The sequence below is a fragment of the Xyrauchen texanus genome, chromosome 22, assembly GCF_025860055.1.
Source record: "Xyrauchen texanus isolate HMW12.3.18 chromosome 22, RBS_HiC_50CHRs, whole genome shotgun sequence".
In the NCBI taxonomy this organism is placed as follows: domain Eukaryota; kingdom Metazoa; phylum Chordata; class Actinopteri; order Cypriniformes; family Catostomidae; genus Xyrauchen; species Xyrauchen texanus.
The window spans coordinates 13891370-13912454 of record NC_068297.1 but is presented as its reverse complement, the minus strand read 5'-3'; the positions used below and the strand labels follow the sequence as shown (position 1 = coordinate 13912454).

The 21085-nt window shown below is 38.8% G+C and overlaps 1 protein-coding gene across 2 annotated transcripts; it reads right to left on the bottom strand.

Annotated features, from left to right (window-relative positions):
- Positions 1 to 162: 162 nt before the first annotated feature.
- Positions 163 to 20415, bottom strand: LOC127662568 (ectodysplasin-A receptor-associated adapter protein-like). Of its 2 annotated transcripts, XM_052153812.1 has the most exons (7): positions 20278 to 20415; positions 20008 to 20198; positions 6272 to 6333; positions 5677 to 5719; positions 4531 to 4601; positions 3905 to 3956; positions 163 to 3395 (listed from the first exon to the last, which is right to left on the bottom strand). In XM_052153812.1, the coding sequence occupies exons 2-7, from the start codon at positions 20072 to 20074 to the stop codon at positions 3025 to 3027; spliced, it is 666 nt and encodes a 221-aa protein (XP_052009772.1). In that variant the 5' UTR covers positions 20075 to 20198; positions 20278 to 20415; the 3' UTR covers positions 163 to 3024. The 2 variants fall into 2 exon arrangements, with proteins under 2 accessions (XP_052009772.1, XP_052009771.1); XM_052153811.1 differs by having other exon boundaries at positions 20008 to 20415.
- Positions 20416 to 21085: the final 670 nt, after the last annotated feature.

The following is a 21085-nucleotide window of genomic DNA, read 5'->3' as shown; positions in this document are numbered from 1 at the left end:
GTTTTCAATATAATCATGAAAAACACAACATAAAGCAGTAAAACATCTATTATTTTTCACTTAGTTTTCTACTATTGTCCAACAATACAAATGTCAGAAAGAGCATGGCCTATAGTTAATGAAAAAATACAGATATATAAAACAAATATTCAAATACTCTGCATGTAAAATTTTATTTTTAAACAGAGAGAGCCCACAATTCATAACAAATAATATGGCTTTCTGTAATTTAAAGGCACAGGGAACGAAATGGTGGGTAAAGTACAGCAGAACACCAAACATACTAAAAACTTTGGCTTTTTAAAAAAGCTCAGAAGAGGTACTTACTACCTATACTTTTAAATGGCATTTGACCACAAATGTTTAAACTTCATATATGTGGTACTTTGACCACCAACTCCCTACATTTTGATACTATCAGAGTTGCACTATTTAAGAAAGTCAGATCAAGTTCCAGATCCAATGTTCTGTGCAGTTATACAGCATGTTTACTGCTCCTTCCTTAAAAGTCATTAGAGATCAATGCTGAAACTATATAAAATTCAAAAAATAAAATATAAGTGCCATTCAAACCAAACAATTTAAGTGCTCAGTGAGCAGTGCAATGGGTAATTGACTGTATGGATACAAAGTTTTACATTGTACATGACATTATGGGCCCTATTTTAAGAGCGCTAATGCTAAGCGCAGCACTATGCCATAAGTGCAAATTCAGTGGGCATGGCAATGAAGCTTGGATATTTTCATTTAAGCATGTGCCAAGTCTAGCAATAAGTGGGTTTGGTGAAATCGCACGCAAAAAGCGCTATTGGGCTGGGTCAAATTCAATTTAATTCTGAGGTTCTTCTCCGGTTATTGCACTGTCTGCATCCTACTATAGCCTACAGTCCATTCTCTGTTAAGCACCAGTGACAAACAAAGACAGCATATTCATAAGAAGTTGGTAGTGTAAACTGACTGCATTCAATGAATTAGAATAATATAGACACAATACAGAAAATTGTATTCTCTTCAGGATTTGGATGTACGCTGCATTAAATTATAGGGACCGCAAGTAATGTAAGTATTATTAACAATTTTCATCTACTGACACACAAATCATGGCTAGTATTAAAGTAATTGTATCGGCAAGCACTTCTATGGGTTGATTTTGATTTAAAAAAAAGATTTCATTAATTTAATGAAACACAAAAAAAATCTAAATAAAATAATAATATACCAAAACCAAACAACTTCTTTCACTAGCAGCATAAAAATTAGTAATTTAAAAATCACCCTATGACAACAGGTGGTAAAATATCAATAAAAATGGGATCATAATTATAGTTATTATAATTAGATTAATTATGAATATAAACAATAATAATGATAATTAAAACATAAACCATGACCTATAGGAGGTTTAACACAAATATCATAAATATTTCTTTCACAAGACACCTACAACTAGTCACAGACATAATTTGATGTTCCACTATATTTTAAGAGTTTGGACATTAACTTTATTACCACCAGCCGGTGGAAATGGCAAATGCAGGAACCGAGTTTGGACTTTGCGCTGAAAACAGAACTACTTTTGAAACGTCTCAGCGCAACGATCTATCTCTCAGGAAAATAGCAAATTGCGCTTTGCGCCACTTGATTGACATACAATACACCCACAGATAGCATAATCACTCCCACCCACTTGAACTTTGAGCTGGCATGGAAATTGCACTTTGAATTTGCACTCTCACGATATTGGGATAAGACGTAGCACAGTCACTGCGCATAGTGCTGCGCTTTGCACACTCGAGAAAATAGAGCCCTTTTATGTTTTCCAAAACTTGGAAATCTTAATGTTTAACTAGCCCCTTCAAGAACCCGTAACACACAATGGGCCACATTCATGAAACACAAGCAATTAATTAAATCTTTTGTAAAAAAAAAAACATTCTTACATAAAATGTTGCATTTACCAATTTACAAAAATGTTCTCAGAAATTCGATCTGTTTATATTTTATGAATGAGGGCCAAAATTAATCAATAATCAGGTTTCCTGCACAGATCTTCCTGTACCCTATAACTTCAAGACTATATTTAAATCAAATCTATGCCAAGAGTTTAACCTTAACATACATTTTTATACCCTATTAACTCTGTTGTCTTATGTTGCTTTGAAATGGGACCCTTCAGGAACTGATTTTGTACATGTGACTCACAATCGACATCAAAATGACAATGCACTAATACCATCTGGGAAATGATGAACAATCCAAGTAAAGAAAAATGTATCGCATCTTATAAAACTACCTCTAATCTGCTTTTATCTTTGGATTTAATACATTTTAGGATTTGTTACAATGAGAAACTGAGAGAAAATGTCACAAAATTATTACATTAATTTAGCACTGAAATATCCTGATTATCAACCATTCAGTCTTGAGAATCCTTTCCAGGCACGACACTAACCGCTCCCTTGAGATTTAGTCACAGGTCATTATAGAAGGTCAGGCAACACTAATGGTGAAACTGTCTCAAAACTAATTTGGATTTTGAGTGTAATGACTCATTTAAGGACTTATAACACTTCAAGAGACAACCCTAACAATCACGGTGACGCCAGAAGTAAAGATGAAATGACTATTGTCATTTACAGCAAATATAAATGAAATGCCATACATGTCCATTATGACCAGACCAACAAAGAATTTCCAGATGTGTGGCCTTTCCAGTGCTTTGATGCCACTGTTGTATTTGTTTGTCATCCCTTCCAACCACATAGATACTACCTCCATTTCAAGAATGTGACATCATAAAAAATACTGAAATCTGGAGTGATGAAATGAGTTGATGCAACCAATGTAACTGATGAGTCGATGAAGGTCTTACAACCATTTACAACAGTGTAAACAATATCCAGACACCACCACTGCTTAGTAGTGTGTGTTCTGACTCACCGTCCATCCCTGAAGTCATTAATTTCAGATTCTACAAAAACTTTGCTGCGTTGAAGTCTAGTTATTGTTCTCACTGAGCCCCTTTTAATGGGCCTTCTGCCAGCGCGAAGGCCAGTCGTTTTCCATCCATCTCTGGAGCAATCTTAGAACGTCGATGCGCTGGTAAAGCTGGCAGAGTTCGGTGAGCTCCTTAACAGGTTTCTGGTTGTAGCGAAGTAGGAACTCTTGAGTAGGGCTGTGGTAGGTAGATCCGTGTGTGCGCTGCTCTAAAAGCGTAAGCTCATCGTAACTCATCCCCCAGCGACTCGCAAAGTTCTTCCAGTTTTTTACAGTGCAGTGAGTTGGGTCAAGCTTCAGTCTCAGGGTGTACAAAAGGTCTTCATCGTTCATCAAGTCGCTGATTTTGGGAGGAGGGGCAGAACACAAGCACAAGGGTGTATGTTCTTTGCTGAAGTCTAAAGAGTTGGAAAATAAAAGCAAAAATTATGACAACATTTAATGTCTACAAATTTCCTAAATGAATGTGTATATTAATACCAAACAGAGGCACAGGCAAACATTTAACATATATTAACTTGCACAATAAATTAATGACCATTCTGATTACACTAATAATGGAAGCCAATTCAGACAGTATACTTTTCTTTTATGACAAGAATCATGCATCATATTGCTTGCTGTACCTAATAATTTTCTGACCACTGATTTCTTTTGAAATTAATTTTATTTTATTAATTAACATTTACATTTTAGTGTGAATCCTGTAAAAAAAAAAAAAAAAAAAAGTTTAAAAACAATATAGTTTATTGGCTGCAACAAATATATTTTGCGTAGTGGCCATCAGTAATAGCCAAAATGTCCATATTGATGCATTCCTATAGCATTGTGTCCATTATGTGATGACAAATCTGTAGTGTAGTTATGGTAGTGTTTTACAGTTGGCTCAGAGGTCAATGACACGTACCTGATGAAACAGTAGCCGATGGAATAAATTTGCTTCCATCATTTTCCACAGGCTAGGTGACAAAAGGAAAGATGTCTAAGGATATGTATTATTCATAAAAATATTCAACACATTCAAATGCATTAACTAATGTTAACATATACAACTTTTGATTAAAATTTGTTGATGATAGTATGTTGAAATCAGTTGAAGTCTCTGTTGTTCTTTACTTAAGGTTATGTTTTTATTCTACTTTTTTTGTTGAAGTTAAACACTTATAAACACATTAAATAAAGTTATTGGGACAGTAAAAGTGAATTCACAACACCCTGATGAAAACGCAGCGGGATCTAACTTGTCAAATGCTTTAAGGGGAATAACCTCTCTGCCCTGAGGAGGGGAATACATTTATTTCAAACGCCTTTACACAAAAACCACATATATCCTACACACACCAAGAACTGCTCAAGAATCAGTAGAACATACAGCATGTGGCTTATCTATAAATAAGCTTGTTGTCGGAAATTGGTATGTGACATCAGCAAATGATGTTAGAAATTGACCGGATGCATTTAATTTCTCAGTCTCACTGAAGATGTAAAGAAATAAATGTTCTTAGATGACTAAAAGGGCAGTTGATGACTCACCTGTTGTATCCTGTCTGCTGGTGGAGTCAAGTAATCAGGGGGAACAGAGCTGAGCTTCAGTGTCACAGAATCTGAAAAGAATCAGGTGTCACATTTCTATGGAAACATCTGCTGATATTTATGAACTTTATGCTGTCATGTCTTTGAATACTATTATATAGAAAATGTGGAGGCTGGCCAAAAGGTTACCCTACTCAATGTGTAAACTGAGATCATCAGCATTGATTAAATACTTGCTGACAGACAAAAAACATTCATCGCAAAGTAAACAGACCTTATTCCCAACTTCTCAAAAACGAATGTCTAGACAGATGAATAGAGCAACTGAACTAATTAACATTAACAACTAATTAATGTTTAGTTTGTTAAAACCAAGCAGAGAATTTGCATTTGAGTCAATGTGTTTTTTGTGGAATTTCCAATGGGTTTTTAGAATAACACAATGCCATGGAAATATCAACCATACTATGGAAAAATAAAATTTTAAGCAAAGAAACAAAACCCCTTTTAAATTGTTCATTTAGGAATATATTTGACTGTAAGCTATAATGATTTTTAGGAATCTGCATTGTTTATCCACCTCATATGAGGTGCACTCCATTTCTAAAAAAATATTTTTAACCAGCCATATTTTATGGTTGCATATGAAGGATTAAATGACTTTTTATTTGCACTTTAACAGTCCTGACTGAAGTGGTCATTGCGAATAAAGCCTTTTGCGGTTTGGAAACCGCATATGGCCATATGGCGATCTCCATCTTATTTAAATCCATCATGCAGTAACCATTATGCAGCTAGTTGTTAGCATCTTTTAAAAACAAAATGGTTTCAAAATTCACATTTAATGTATGACTGTGCACAATTTATGTTATAGAACAAAATAGGAAAGTCTCTTTATGTAATGTTCACTTTACTTAGAAATCAGAAACTGCTACTCTAAAAGCCCATTGCATTTTCCACAAGGAACCATGGCAATTTAGCCTTCTGGCATGGCCTACAAACTGACATCATAACAGAACAGTTCAACAAGTCTTATAAACTAATAGCTCATCAGTATATCAGAAAACCACTACAAACACTATAGACATCCATCACTAACAATATAAACAGCAACAATGTAAATACAACAATGTATACCCCTAATACCTTGTGGATTAGTGACCTGAACAGGGTAGTTCGACCTCAGAGACTGAAACAAGAGCAGACAGAAGAGACATCAGTGAAGACAACCATAGCAAAGTTCAAACTTGAAAGACAAGACTTCAGCAATCTTAAAGGAAAACAATAGACCTTTGTTCCTTTTTCTGCGTGTAGGGACAGATTTGAAGAGAGATGGTGTGTACGGTATGGGAAAGGAGTGAAATTAAACTTTCAGATGTGTGAATAAATGAGAAAAACACAGAACATGCTAGAACCCTGAGAATTAGTGGAAGGCTTCACATAACAAGGAAAGAGTGTGTGTTTCAAAGCTTGCTCCCCTATCCACAAGATATAATAAGAAAGCTTCATATCTATTTTCATATCATGTATGAAAATCATGTCTAACCAACATCTTCTGTGATGTTTGATCACGATATTAAAGGCAACAATGTTTACAACTCATGTAGTGTGTCATAACAAAGCAAAACCAAAAACAAATACTATGAGTCACCTGGGTATCACACAGGGTATTACCCTAACGTTATTCATCCAAAATCTTTGGTTATTAGCGGTTTGTTTTGGAAAGATAAAAACACCATACCATCTCTGTAATGAAACTGCTGGGGTCTGTGTCCTCCACTGGTTCAGAGGACATTCTCCCTGCTAAAGACAAAACAAGTGAAACAGTGTAGTAGAAATCATGAGGAAAAACACTACATCGTGTTGACTTGTGCAAATAAATGTTAGACTGAATCATACCGAGAAGCACTGAAATGCTACCAAAAGTTTTCTGAATACACACATATACATATATATATATACATATATATAGTTTGGAAGTCCAAGGTTACAAGATAAATAGCAGCTGTTATTAGCTTTTCAGTAGAAAAAATTACTACTAATAATAAAAGCACTTTATACAAAATATGAACAGTTCACAAAAACAACTCCCCAGAACAGTATGACAATTAAGGAAACAACACATAGCAAAAAGAAATGGAGTTGAGCCTGCTTCTGTTTGTTTGAGCAGATCTGGCCTCCACAGATAAAGTACTTTGATGGATTCAGTACCAATACTGTAAAACTGAATCAATATTGGTTTGGAAAGGGTGAAATCTCTCATTTGTTGGCCCACCTTTCATGGTACAGGTGATGGAGCCCCATTCAAAACATTTGTGAATAAATATGTAATGTGTAACTTTTTTTCCCACAAATGGTGACTTACTATCATAACAACATACTAGTTGACTGTTATGTTCTCTCCCATGGTAAAACCACTGAGGTTTTTATCTCAGTATAGAAGATCTCTGCCCCTATCCTACATAAATGTTGCACTAAGGAACCTTGGGCCCTCTAGCGGCATCCGTGGTTGAAACCTGAAATTGCAAGCAGCTTGCAGAGGAACATTTTACGCGACTTGTGTTTGAGTTAAATTGAAGACACTTTATTTTTAAATTACAATCTACAGCCTCAGTAAACAATGTAATATACTTTATTAAACATAAAAATAATATGAAAAAAATATGTGAATAATAAAAAGTTTCTTTAATTGTTTCTTTAGAAGTTAAAGACAATTTCAAGGATGTAAACAATAACAAACTGTGTTACATTATAATCATTACATTATAAAGAACTTAAGATTAGCATATATTCATGGGGAACCTTTAGGGGATTCTTAGATAAAATAAAAAATTGTCTACACTGTTTAAACTAGGGATGTGCACGAGCAATCGACTAATTGAGTAATAGTTCTGCACCAGCGAGTCGACTATTAAAACACTACTTGAATAATGCATACTGACTTCCCTTTGTGCACTTGCAAGCTGTCGGCATGATTATATACTACTTTCCCTCTGAATCTCTCACCAAAATGGACCGTTAGAATTGAGTCCACTGGGGGGCACTTTGGGCACGTGTCATCGAGACGTTGGAAGACAGAAGGAATTATGATGTCTATGGCCAAATGTAACATCAATTGTGACAATACTTGTCTTATTAAATTATATTGTATTGGTATTCTGTTATTGATAGAGTCACGTCTACCAATGGACAAGGATCTGCTTTTGTTGTGGAAAGAAAAGGTGAACGGTACGAGGGACTCGGAAGCTTATCAGACCAGTATAACAGAGTGCATTTAAAATTATATTTGTTTTGTAAAATATCATGTGAAATTTATTTAGACTAGTTTATATATGTGCATTAACCAAATGGCATCAATATTGGTTTATAAGCTCATTTAAAAAATTTTTATGAATGTATATTGCTAATTTTTATTTTCCAAAAAGAAAAGCATATTTAGTTAAAGTTAGCTTATTTTGAAACCACTCTTGGTAACGTTTGTGAATAAAACAAAATATACATTTTATGTATGTGTCATACTTTTTATTTTTTTATTTGTTATTTTAATTTACGAGTAATCGGTTACTATTTTTTTTGTGGATTAGAGTAATTGACTAGAAAATTCTTAAAAAATGCCCACCCCTAAATATAGAAAGATAAAAGGACGAGAACTTTAACAAAAATTGTTACTTTAAAATCCAGTAGAGGAGCATTTTTTTGTATTTTCTCGAGCATGAGTAGCATTCATGTAACTATTTGCTAAAGCATTTCTACCAGTAACCGTTCAGAACAGACATGTTTTTGCGCTAAAAAAGCAAAGTGCGCCACATCGAATAGAGCAGAATGCAGTGTCTCGAGATGTGTTTTTATCAGTTGAAGTTCTTTTTAATTGACACAGCAGTGCTCCCATGAGAGATGCTAAAAACAGTGAACGTGACGCAGTTGTCAAAAGTCATCCATCTAGCAAATTATTATTATTATTACCTGGGAAATGACCGAAAAACAGCACTAATGGATGCAAAAACACGTTCTGTTTGAACATCCTCTTGTTCACAACAAGCTGAAGTTTCACAAAATTACCTCTCAAAAAGACCATCTTTTGATTCAGTTGATTGTAGGTAAAGTTCCACTGTATCCAGCGCCTTTTGTTCTCGGTGTTCATAAATATCCCGATACTGTTTTTCTGTGTGAATTTGATGAGAGAGCATCCTAACTGGATATACTGGATCATGAATGGATTCAGACCGTTTGGCCAATTCATTGAAAATAACCAACTCAAAATAATTAATATAGCTGCAAGCAGCGATGGCGGGCCCAAGCCGGTGGCACCGCCACCCCCGTGCCTTTAGGGTTGCTGTGCACGATGGGCAAAAACGTAACCTCGCTTTGACCGTCGAGAAGATGTGTGCTGTAGAGCTTGCATCAGTGTGGGCTCTTCAAAAGTGCGCATCGAGGGCACATATCAACCACAAAGTATGCGCGAGCACCCTTCTGATATCTAAAATGAAAAATGACACACCCTACGGTCTCATGGAGTTAACGGACACATGAAATATGTACACAAGACTGAAAATTCATATGAAGTGTGCCATTTGGGACTAGGGATGGGCGATATCTTATCGCTTTGCGATATATCGTTGAAAATTCTCCTCACGATAAAAATGTGTCTCCTCACGATAATAATGATAAGTCTAGTTGATGACGTAGTTTTGTGCGCGACGCGCGATTCACTGTTCACGTGCGGACATTCTCTGTGCGGAGTGAAAACAAGCATGGCGGAACGCAGCCGCTCCGCAACAAATCCGTATCTGGTATTGAAGGACGGCAGAGCACGGATCCGACACGCAGCGGAGCCGATCCGCAGTTGGTGGAAATCCGGGTAAGAGTGTGTTTCACTCTGAACTTCTTTACTTTATCAGGATTTATTTGCAGTTGTACTCTGTTGTAATTTTGAAACACAACTGAAGACATGGTTGGTGATTGTTACTTTTGCTGTTTGCTTTGCACTATTTTTCCACCATGAGAGTATAAATAAATGAAGAATCTGTGTTTACATTTTAAACTTGTAATTGATTTGAATTATTATTATTGTGTAATTGTTGTTGTGTGATGTTTTTCAGCACAGTCACTGGAACACAACTTAAACATAACATAATCTGATATTTTACAGAAGAAAATAATTTATCAGTCATTTGTATCGTTATCGTAATAAATCCCTGAAATTATCGTGATAAATTTTTTTGGCCATATTGCCCATCCCTATTTGGGACAGGGCCTATGACCGTGAACCACAATAGTCACATCTATGAGGTAATTCAAATGTAGAATAATTTTTTATGTCATAGGTCAATATCTTTTGCAGCACTTAAATGTGTTAATCCAGAAGGCCAGTATTTATCTGGAGGTCTTTGTACAGGTTTATTAATGTAATTATAATTTACGCTTATGTGTTCCTATGATATGCAATGGAAGTACATTTTTATGTTTAACATGGGTGTATTCACAATACATAGCATACAATATAATATTTTAAGATTATTTATCATTATGTTAAGTACATCATTAAAGTTAAGATAGTAAATGTATTTATATATTTTGTAGTAGCTAATATAACAAGCAAGTACACTGCGGGAATTATGAATTATACCAATGGAGTATGGATTGCTTTTATGCTGCCTTTATGTGCTTTCTGGAGCTTCAAAGATTAATTTGCAATGTGTTCCACATTCAAACCAAAATATCTGACTGTCTGTTGGTCGGAGCTAATGACTGTAAATTAGAAAGTTGTTCGGCTTGACGAGAACAATATACACGCCGAGTTTTGTAACTGTAGATAGAACTAAGTTATAACACACTTCATGTGTCCTTTTTTAGTCATAAATTAATTTCCTCACCACGGCCAAAACGTTAGAGATATCAAAAATCCGTCTGCAATGTAGCATCCTCAATGTCTTGACTTCATGCTGACCGAGTTTGGTGGCGATTGGATTAATTCTCTAGGAGGAATATATATAATTCCAGAGCATGTGTTTCCAAACAACCCATAATATCCGACTTCCTGTTGGGCTGGCGTAAAACTTAGAGCACGAAAGTTGTTCGGCCCGATGAGATATAGAAGTGTACCGAAGTTTCATATTATTACATGCAAGCATGTTTGATATATGGACCAAGTTTTCAGACCCCATTCAAGGGGCGCTGTCGAGCCCCCTGCCACGCCCGGTACCAGCTTCAGCCCGGCCCCGATGGCCGCGGGTTCTGACCTGTGTGCAAAGTTTCAAGAGTTTTTGAGTACGTTAAGGGCCCCAAAAGTCCCAGAAACCTTGAAAAACAATATCTTAATGCAAATCTTACCCAACAGAGAAATCCCTCTCCCTCCCCTCCCCTCCCTCCCCTCCCACACACACACACACACACACACACAGAATCGCAGGTCTGTCTGTCAGAGAGAGAAAAATTCAGAGAAATCCACATTCAAACCACAATATCTGACTTTCTGTTGGTCGGAGCTAATGACTGTAAATTAGAAAGTTGTTCAGCTTGACGAGAACAATATACACGCCGAGTTTTGTAACTGTAGATAGAACTAACTAAGTTATAACACACTTCATGTGTCCTTTTTAGTCCTAAATCAATTTCCTCGCCACGGCCAAACCGTTCGAGATATCAAAAATCCGTCCGGAATGTAGCATCCTCAATGTCTTGACTTCATGCCGACCGAGTTTGGTGGCAATTGGATTCATTCTCTAGGAGAAATATATATAATTCCAGAGCATGTGTTTCCAAACAACCCATAATAGCCGACTTCCTGTTGGGCTGGCGTAAAACTTAGAGCACGAAAGTTGTTCGGCCCAATGAGATCTACAAGTGTACAGACTTTCATATTATTACATGCAAGCGTGTTTGATATACGGACAAGTGTTCGAATCCCATTCCAGGGGGCGCTGTCGAGCCCCCCTGCCACGCCCGGGTACCATCTTCGGCCCAGCCCTGATGGCCGCGGGTTCCGACCCGTGTGCAAAGTTTCAAGAGTTTTCGAGCACGTTAAGGGCCCCCAAAACCTTGAAAACAAAAATAAAAGCATTTCACTCATCAGCAAAATCAGCCCCCTCCCCCCAGACACAGAGAGACGTAGGGTCAGTGAGAGAGGCAGAGAAAATTCTCCAAAAAATCCACATTCAAACCAAAATATCTGACTTTCTGTTGGTCTGAGCTAATGACTGTAAATTAGAAAGTTGTCCGGCTCGATGAGATCAATATAATTTCTGAGTTTTGTGACTGTGGGTCAAAGTATAAAACCAACCCCCTCACTTTTGTCAAAAGGTGGCGCTACTGAGCCCCTGCACCACGCCCGTTTCTGAAACTTTGCACATGTCTATTGGCTAATAAATGTGATGTGTCTGTCGAGTTTCATGAAATTTCAAGTATGCTAAGAGTCTCAAAAGCATCAAAAAAGAATATTCGAGTTTGAAGCATTGCCGCGGCAACAGTATCCAAGATATCAATAATCCTTTCCCATGTCTACATCTGCCGTGTGTTTACATTACACACCAAAAGTTTTAAGTAAATCGGGTAAAAATAAGAGGGTGATTTCAAAGCATTTTGAAAGTGACACACTTCCTTCTGCCAGTTGGTGGCGCTATAACTTTGACTCACAATAGTCACATCCATGCGATCGGTCTGTTACAGCGAACACACTGCTGAAGTTTCATCGAGATCAATTAATGTATGCAGAAGTTATAACACACTTCCTGTTTCTCTTTTCACGCCATCATTTCGTTTCCTCGCCACGGCCAAACCGTTCGACATATCAAAATTCCGCCGGGAATTTTTCATCCTCAATGTCTTGACTTTATGCTGACCGAGTTTCGTGGCGATTGGTGGAATTCTCCAGGAGGAGTATTTCAAAATACATTGCATGCGTTTTCCAAAAAACCCTAAATAGACAATTTCCTGTTGGGCTGAGGTAAAAAGTAAAAGTATGAAGGATATATGAAACGATGAGATCTATATGTGTACCGAGTTTCATATTATTACATGCAAGCGTGTTTGATTTATGGACCAAGTTTTCGGACCCCATTCCAGGGGGCGCCGTCGAGCCCCCCTGCCACGCCCCGGTACCAGCTTCAGCCCGGCCCTAATGGCCTCGGGTTCTGACCCGTGTGCAAAGTTTCAAGAGTTTTCGAGCACGTTAAGAGCCCCAAAAGTGCCCCAATAGTCGTAAAAAAAATAATAATCATAGTCATCCTAACGAAAACAATAGGGCCTTGCCTTTTCAAGGCTTGGGCCCTAATTAATTTGCAAATTGGGCATCGCAATTTTTTTTAAATAGCCAACAGAAATACGGGACACACTTCATGATTGTTGAAATATACTGAGAGTAAATATTCTAAGAGTAAATGTCAGTAGAAGAGCCTATGTACGCACAATGCATATGGCCGTACAACTACAGATGCCACTGCAAGGTGAAAAGGCATGGTTTAAGTTACACATTAAAGTTCACATCCCGAGAAGTGAAATTATCACTCTCTTAGTCATTAGTGCATTAATGAAGAGCATTTTCCAATTCCATTGTGTGTTATTGTGTGTCAAAGCTATTGCTGTCAAGCTCCAATATGACATTAAAGAAACATAAATGCACCATTCAGCACTGCACCACTCATGCATTATACTCAAAATCTTGATGCAGAGTCACGTGACGCCATGCGAAGTTCGGATGCGTGAACGCGATCTCTGTGCACTTTGCTAGTTTTAATACTTTTTATGTCATAAACCAGTGAGATTCAACACACTCTGATCCTTAACTGTTCTAGGAAGATAATATGTCAAAGAATTCAAAATCCTCGGGCTCTGGAGACTCTTACGTGCTCAAGCCGATGCCCCTGAGCAGCAGGCTGCAAGCCCGGGAGCCGATTTGGCCGGATAAGTGAGGAAAATTCAGCGAGAATGGTTGAACAATGCTGACAAAGGTCATTGCGGACTTGGAGGATCTTGCTGTAATATGTTGATTGATCACTGCCATGGAGATAAAATTCCGATTATCTGGAGTCATTGGAGAGGGAATTAGCTGCTAATCCGCTAGTGTCCAAGGTAGATTTGGAGCACGTCTGGGAGAGGTTGGAGGACTTGGAAAACCATAACCTGTGGAATAACATCCGAACTGTTGGAATTCCTGAGGATGAAGAAGGTCGGATATGGGGAAATTCCTAGATGGGCTCTTCACGAGTCTGCTCGACATAACAGGCCATAAGCTGGAAATAGAGCGAGCTCACAGTGTTCCGGCTCAGTGAACCGCAGAGGGAGACAATCAATTCTGGACAAATTTCTGAGAGCATCTGATAAAGATCTTGTGTTATGCAAGGTGAGTAAAGGAAGTCTTTCTTGGAAGAACCACAGTATTTTCTTGTTCCCAGACTTTGCGAATTCAACTAGAGAAACGTGATTGTTTCAAGGAATGCAAGAAACTCTTACATCAATGGAAGGTTGCTTAAGCACTGATGTCCAAATTGAGAATAGATGCTAAGCGAGCGCTGTCCCTCATAAAGTCAATGGACTGAGTAAGTTATTTTGTGATACTCATGTTGCAGCCAAGTGGACCTACTCACTGAAAATTCACTTGACCGTCCAAGGAAACTGAGCACCTTTTTTGTTTCTTTTTGTGCTGATTCCACCTAGCGGCATTAGTTGTTTTGTGTAGTAGTGACACTCCTTTGGGACAGTGTTGTGGATGAATCTGCATGTTCTTTGTGCTTATGCCTCCTATTTTAGTTTGGTTCGGGAGGAAGTTTGGAGTTTGATTGTTGCACTAATGTTGGAATGTGGTCTATATAATTTCATTTTTGACACACAATCTATTTTTCTAATATGTGAAAATGTCAAATGTTAATATGATTGGATTGTCTCTCTCCATGTTGAATGTGAATGGCTTGGGGCACCCCATAAAAAGAAAGAAGGTTATTTCTCTTCTTAAAAGCAAAGAAATATGATATAGTGTTTCTTCAAGAAACACATATTTCCCCACAGGAAGCTGAAAATTTGGGGTGGACATGTTTTCTTTATTGCTGGCTCAAGTAAGAGCAGGGGAGTCATTAAACTGATAAAAAAACCATCTACGATGGTGCCGCAGATGGCCGCCTCCGTGTGGAGCTCTCCAATTCTTTTGTTGTTTTTGTTTGTTTGTCCTGTGTTTAGTAATTTTTACCAGTCAGTTTTACCAGGGACAGCACATACCAGATAATCTTTTCCCGGTTTTTGAATATTCAGACGTTTTGCTGGACATTTTATTTGGAGGCGCGGCTGTGTTGTTTAGACGCGCTACGAGACGCAGGCGAGGGAGACGAGCTGGCGCGCTGTTTAAACTCCGTCAGCGCGGCGTTCGAACAGCGCTGCCGAGCATTCATCTCGCGAATCTCCGCTCTCTTCCCAACAAAACTGACGAAATACATCTCACACATACTAATAAGGACTTTTCAAACTCTGCTGCACTGTGCTTCACTGAAACCTGGCTGAGTGAAGCCATTCCGGACAGCGCCTTACATCTGACGGGCTTTCAGCTGTTCAGAGCGGATCGCATCGCGGAGTTAACGGGGAAAACGAGAGGCGGTGGAACATGCTTTTACAACAACGAAAGTTGGTGCACAGATGTAACAACGTTAAAGAGGATGTGCTGTCCTAATCTGGAAGCACTCTTTATTAACAGTAAGCCGTTCTACTCGCCGCAAGAGTTTTCTTCGTTTATTCTGGTGAGTGTTTACATTCCTCCAAACTCGTCTGGGAACATAGCACTGCAACAGCTGGCTGATCAAATCACAGACACAGAACAACAATACCCGGACTCAGTTATTATTATTCTTGGGGACTTTAACAAAACAAATCTCACACGCGAACTGCCCAAATACAGACAGCACATTACATGCCCCACCAGAGACAGGAATATATTGGATCACTGCTATACAACATTAAAGGATGCATATCGCTCTGTCCCACATACAGCTTTGGGACTCTCTGATCACAGTCTGGTACATCTTCTCCCGACCAACAGGCAGAAATTAAAGTCATCAAAGGCAGTTGTAAGGACTGTAAGGAGATGGACCACTTAAGCAGAGCTGGAACTACAAGCCTGCTTTGACTGCACTGATTGGAGTGTTTTTGAAGCTGCAGCTACAGACGTGGATGAGCTCACAAATACTGTTACATCATACATCAGTTTCTGTGAGGGTATGTGCATCCCTACTAGGACATTTTTATCATTCAACAATGATAAATCATGGTTTACAGGTAAACTCAGACAGCTTTGTCATGCCAAAGAGGATGCTTACAGGGGTGGGGATCGAGTCTTGTATAATCAGGCCAGGAACACACTGAATAAGGAAATCAGAGTGGCTAAAAGAAGTTACTCTGAGAAGCTGAAAAACAAGTTTTCAGCTAACGACCCTGCATCAAGAGTTGAGTGGCCTGAAACAACTTACTAATTACAGGAATCCTACCCCAAACCCTGTGGTGGACCAACGACTGGCTGACGACCTGAATGTGTTCTATTGCAGAATCGAAAGGCCCAATTTCACACCCCACACGCACTCTGTCCTTCATTTCACACAAACATTAACACCTCCTGCAACCCCCCTCCTCCCCCCTCCTGCTACATAACCTGCACTCAAGATCTGTGAAGACGATGTGTGCCGTGTCTTTTGGAAGCAAAGGTCAAGGAAGGCTCCAGGCCCAGATGGCATCTCACCAGCATGCCTTCGTTCCTATGCTAACCAATTGGCCCCCATCTTCACTCAGATCTTCAATAGATCACTGGAGCAGTGTGTAGTCCCATGCTGCTTCAAACGCTCAGTTATTATCCCTGTCCCTAAGAAACCTAAAATCACAGGACTTAATGATTACAGAACTGTCGCCCTGACATCTGTGGTCATGAAGTCATTTGAGAGACTGGTGTTGGCCCACCTGAAGGACATCACTGGACCCTTTCTGGATCCCCTTCAATTTGCTTATCGAGCAAACAGGTCTGTGGATGATGCAGTCAACATGGGATTGCATCACGTCCTGCAACATCTGGACTTAAGCAAGGATCCTTTTTGTGGACTTCAGCTCGGCTTTCATCACAATCATCCCAGCTATACTCCAGACTAAGTTAAACCAACTCCCTGTTCCCACCTCTACCTGTCAGTGGATTACCAGCTTTCTGACGGACAGGCAGCAGCTTGTGAGGCAGGGAAAATTCTCGTCCACCACCTGTACCATCAGCACTGGTGCCCCCCAGGGATGTGTGCTCTCCCCACTACTCTTCTCGCTCTACACAAATGACTGCATTACCAAGGACCCCTCTGTCAAGCTCCTGAAGTTTGCAGACGACACCACTGTCATCGGCCTCATCCGAGATGATGAGGAGTCTGCATATAGAAAGGAGGTCGAACGGCTGGCTGTCTGGTGCAGTCAAAACAACCTGGAGCTGAACACGCTGAAAACGGTGGAGATGATTTTGGACTTGGAGGAACACCCCAACATTGTCCCCCCTCACCATTCTAAACAGCACTGTGGCAGCAGTGGAGTCATTCAGGTTCCTGGGTACTACCATCTCACAGGACCTGAAGTGGGAGATACACAGCGACTCTATTGTGAAAAAGGCCCAGCAGAGGTTGTACTTCCTTCGCCAGCTGAGGAAGTTCAACCTGCCACAGGTGCTGCTGAAACAGTTCTACTCAGCAGTCATTGAGCCTGTCCTCTGCACTTCAATAACTGTCTGGTTTGGTGCAGCTACGAAATCAGACATCAGAGGACTACAAAGGACAGTTCGGTCTGCTGAGAGGATTATTGGTTGCCCCCTCCCCACCCTTCAAGGACTACACACTTCCAGAGTGAAGAAAAAGGCTGTAAAAATCACTCTGGACCCCACTCACCCTGCCAACTATCTTTTTGAACTGTTGCCTTCTGGCCGGCGCTTCAGAGCTCTGAACACCTGAACCGTCAGACACAGGAACAGTTTTTCCCCTCAGGCTATCCAACTAATGAACAATTAAATTACCCCATTGAGCAATAATTATGTGCAACACACAGTTTAAGTCTATTTATATTATCCAACATATCCACTTCTGCCATTACTTACATTGCTCTGTACATAATATACTGTATTTTTGTTCTTTATATAACAGATTGTAATAGATTTGCACTACGTGTGAGTATGTGGGTATGTATGAAGGTGAGTGTATGGAAGTATATGTACAATAATTAATTTTTTATTCTTTTTTGTTTAATTACCTATGTCTTGCTGCTGTTTTGGTATTGTTTGTATTGTTGTACTATGGAAGCTCCTGTCACCAAGACAAATTCCTTGTATGTGTAAGCATACTTGGCAATAAAGCTGGTTCTGATTCTGATAAGTAAGCATCTACAATTCAAATGTTAGGAGTAGTGTGGAAGCCCCCTAGAGCAACACTGATGCTTCAAAGTATGTGTAAATATCTTGGTCTTACAGATATCTTGGCCTTTTTATCAAACTATTCGGAGAAGTTAAGTTATACCCTGTTATCTCGCATTTGCACTCGGTATGGACAAAAGTCCAAGAGTGGATCGTGAGAAAGATTAATATGCTCTGTGACCTATATGAAAGTGGAGGGTTGAGATCCTTTGAAAATATGGATAAATATTTTGGGATTCCCACATATCAATTCTTTAGGTATTTACAGCTGCACCACCTAGGGTTGCAACGGTATGAGATTTTCATGGTATGATAACGGTCTCAGAAAATATCACGGTATTACACAATTTCTATTATCAGTGAAGGGTGTGACTTATGAAATTCAAGATTTTACATAGATTGTATTGAACCCCCCTCTAGATTGTATAGGATTGGTCTTAAAGACGCACCTACTTGCTGGCAATGCCAATAAGAAGACTGAGACAGAACCCATGTTTTTGTTAGTGGTGTGTTAAGATCCAAGAATTTTGGTTGAAGGTTCTGAGTTTTATGTGTGACGTGTTGGGCACTCATATTTCATTTTGCCCCAGACTTTATATTCAGCGATGGGGGCAGTCTTCAAAATAGGAGATAAACACATAAAAAGACTTGCTAGAGGGACAGAAAGAAACACTTCACAAAGCAGCTGATATCTCAAAATGCACATGTCATTTAGAAAAAAACTGAGATTTTAATCAAATGGAAAGTTGGCACTTCAGCTGCAGACAGCTTAACGTCAGGTCGCACAGTGCAGGAAATCTTTAACATCTTTCTTTGTAATTCAACGTTGAACAAGAATTCTCACGTAAAAAGAATCTGAAGCTTTAACAGAGTTTCTATTTCACTGGTAGCCATAGGTGAGATGTCTTCCATGGAAATAACTAAGTAATGTGGTTATATTTGAAACTAATGTGTTTATGTGTGTGTGTGTGTGTGTGTATGTGTGTGTGTGTGTGTGTGTGTGTGTGTGTTTAATAGCCCACGTGTATAGAAATCCTGTCAACTGAAAAAAAAATGCCTTTTACTGTAATCATGATGACTACTGAATGTAAAGCCCACCCACAGCTGGGAAAAAACCAGCAACATGCTGCCATGTTTCATACTCTGATACAGGCATTAAATCAGAACAGTGTACCTAGTGTGCACAGGTTAAGTTCATGACAAGTCCTCTGGCAGCACTTTGAGGTGAGGAAACAATGCAAAATGAAATCTTAATATCTATTTAGATTTCTAGCATGAACTTTTCCCGTGTAAAATCATGCAGAGTGTTGACTCTTTACAATTTGCTACATTAAGACCCATTCAGTACTGTAGACAAACCTGTGCAGCCTAAACCTATTCATGACTGTTTCTGCTCAGCAAGGGAATGCAGAGAACATGTAGCTGCTTGCTCAGGTTGCACTTGAGGAAATAAAATGTAAACCACATCCTGCAGGGCAAAATCCCTCTGCACAGGTCTTTTTCTGTATGGCAACCCATATATTATCAAAAGCAACTCACACATAAATACGTATATATAAACCCTGTCACCTTTACTAATTAGAAGAGTATTTTGAAATAAAATACGAGCAAAAACAATACTAAGTAATACGACACAAATCCCTGCATGCAACGTCACAACTAGTGCCTAAAGCCATTGGAAGTCCACCTGGATCTGTGTTACACAGACTGTGTAGTTGCTCTTGATGCTGCGAGCGAACAAACAAGGATTTAATGCAATTTACAGTTAGTCTATAAATGAGTATTAATAATTTGATAGTATGTTATGTTGCCTCTATATCTACTTACAAAACAACACAATACAAGAGTTGTTCAAGCGCTTTAAAATGTAAACTTTACCAAATAATATTCACCTGTGGTCGTTTTCATAATCTGAGGTATTTAGTAAAACTGAAAATCTAGTACAAAACACTCTATACTTCAGCAACACACCCGAAACTTCCATCACTGTATCACTCTTGTCTTTGTATACAGCACACGTTTACCCCGGAAAAGAAAGCTATATGTTATTCAATGAGACGACTTCAAGTGGATTTACTTACCATACGTCTCGGCTTTTTTACTAAACGCCTTCAAACTCGTCATGTTTACAAAGGTCGTTCCAAACATAGGAGAAGATCGATGTTGTCCTGTTCAATATGGCTGGAAATATTAGGTATGAAACCGGTGTCTCTATTTGAATTCACCTGTGCGCTTCACGGAGAACTGATGATGCCCTAGCAGATCTGCACACCTGAAAAACAGTTAAAGCCAACTTTCTCTAGCTCAAAATAACAGCTTAAGTAGGATAAATGTTTTCTTTACGCACTCACATGCACTACTGCGGCTTGAGGAAAGTGGAAAGCGGAACGCGCAGAGCATCTGTCCCACGCAAGGAAATTACATACACAGATGTGACAACATTTACGCCATAACATGATTTTCTCACCTCTGCACATGTGCAAGAGTAATACAGAGTACAACAGAATTATGTGCACTGATAGGCGGGTGAAGGTAACTCTACAATAAATTACAATAGGTCATCAACAGATATGGAGATATAATTGTTGCATATTAACATACAAATGTAAAGAGATTCACAAATAGACTGTTAGTTCACAAGTAAATTGAATGAGATCCACAAATATATATGTTTCTCAAAAATGATATGAATTCACAAATAAAAAGAATGAGGTATATATATATGTTAGGAGTTTCACAAAAATACAGTGCATTCACTAATAAATAAAATGAGATTTTCAAGTAAAAAAAATAGTTATAAATATATCTGTCCAGCATTCATTTGTGAATCGTGCACATTTATTTGTGGATCGCTTCCTGTACATTTGCGGATTGCTACATGCATTTGTCAATTTTGAAACAAGTCTAGCATCAAGGTGTGCACACAAATCAACAAATAGGTGAACTCCACCCATCGTCTACTCAAGCCAATCAGATAATGGCCACATTATTCGGACCAATTGTAGCACATTCTATCTTCAACCGATCGCTCTTCGTTTTACTATCAGGGTGGGACCAGAGTCACACAGCTCTCATGAGCATGGAATCAATTACATACAGTTAAGCTCCAAGGCTGCAAAATTTTAAGAAACAGATGCCATCAGAGGACTTCTGTGACTT

Coding starts and splice junctions, on each gene's coding strand:
- LOC127662568 (XM_052153811.1), bottom strand. CDS start 20,074: ATGTTTGGAACGACCTTTGTAAACATGACGAGTTTGAAGGCGTTTAGT. Junction 4,602..5,676: donor TCAGGTCACTAATCCACAAG/GTATTAGGGGTA, acceptor GATTCTTTTCAG/ATTCTGTGACACTGAAGCTC. Junction 3,957..4,530: donor CAGCAGACAGGATACAACAG/GTGAGTCATCAA, acceptor TTTGTCACCTAG/CCTGTGGAAAATGATGGAAG.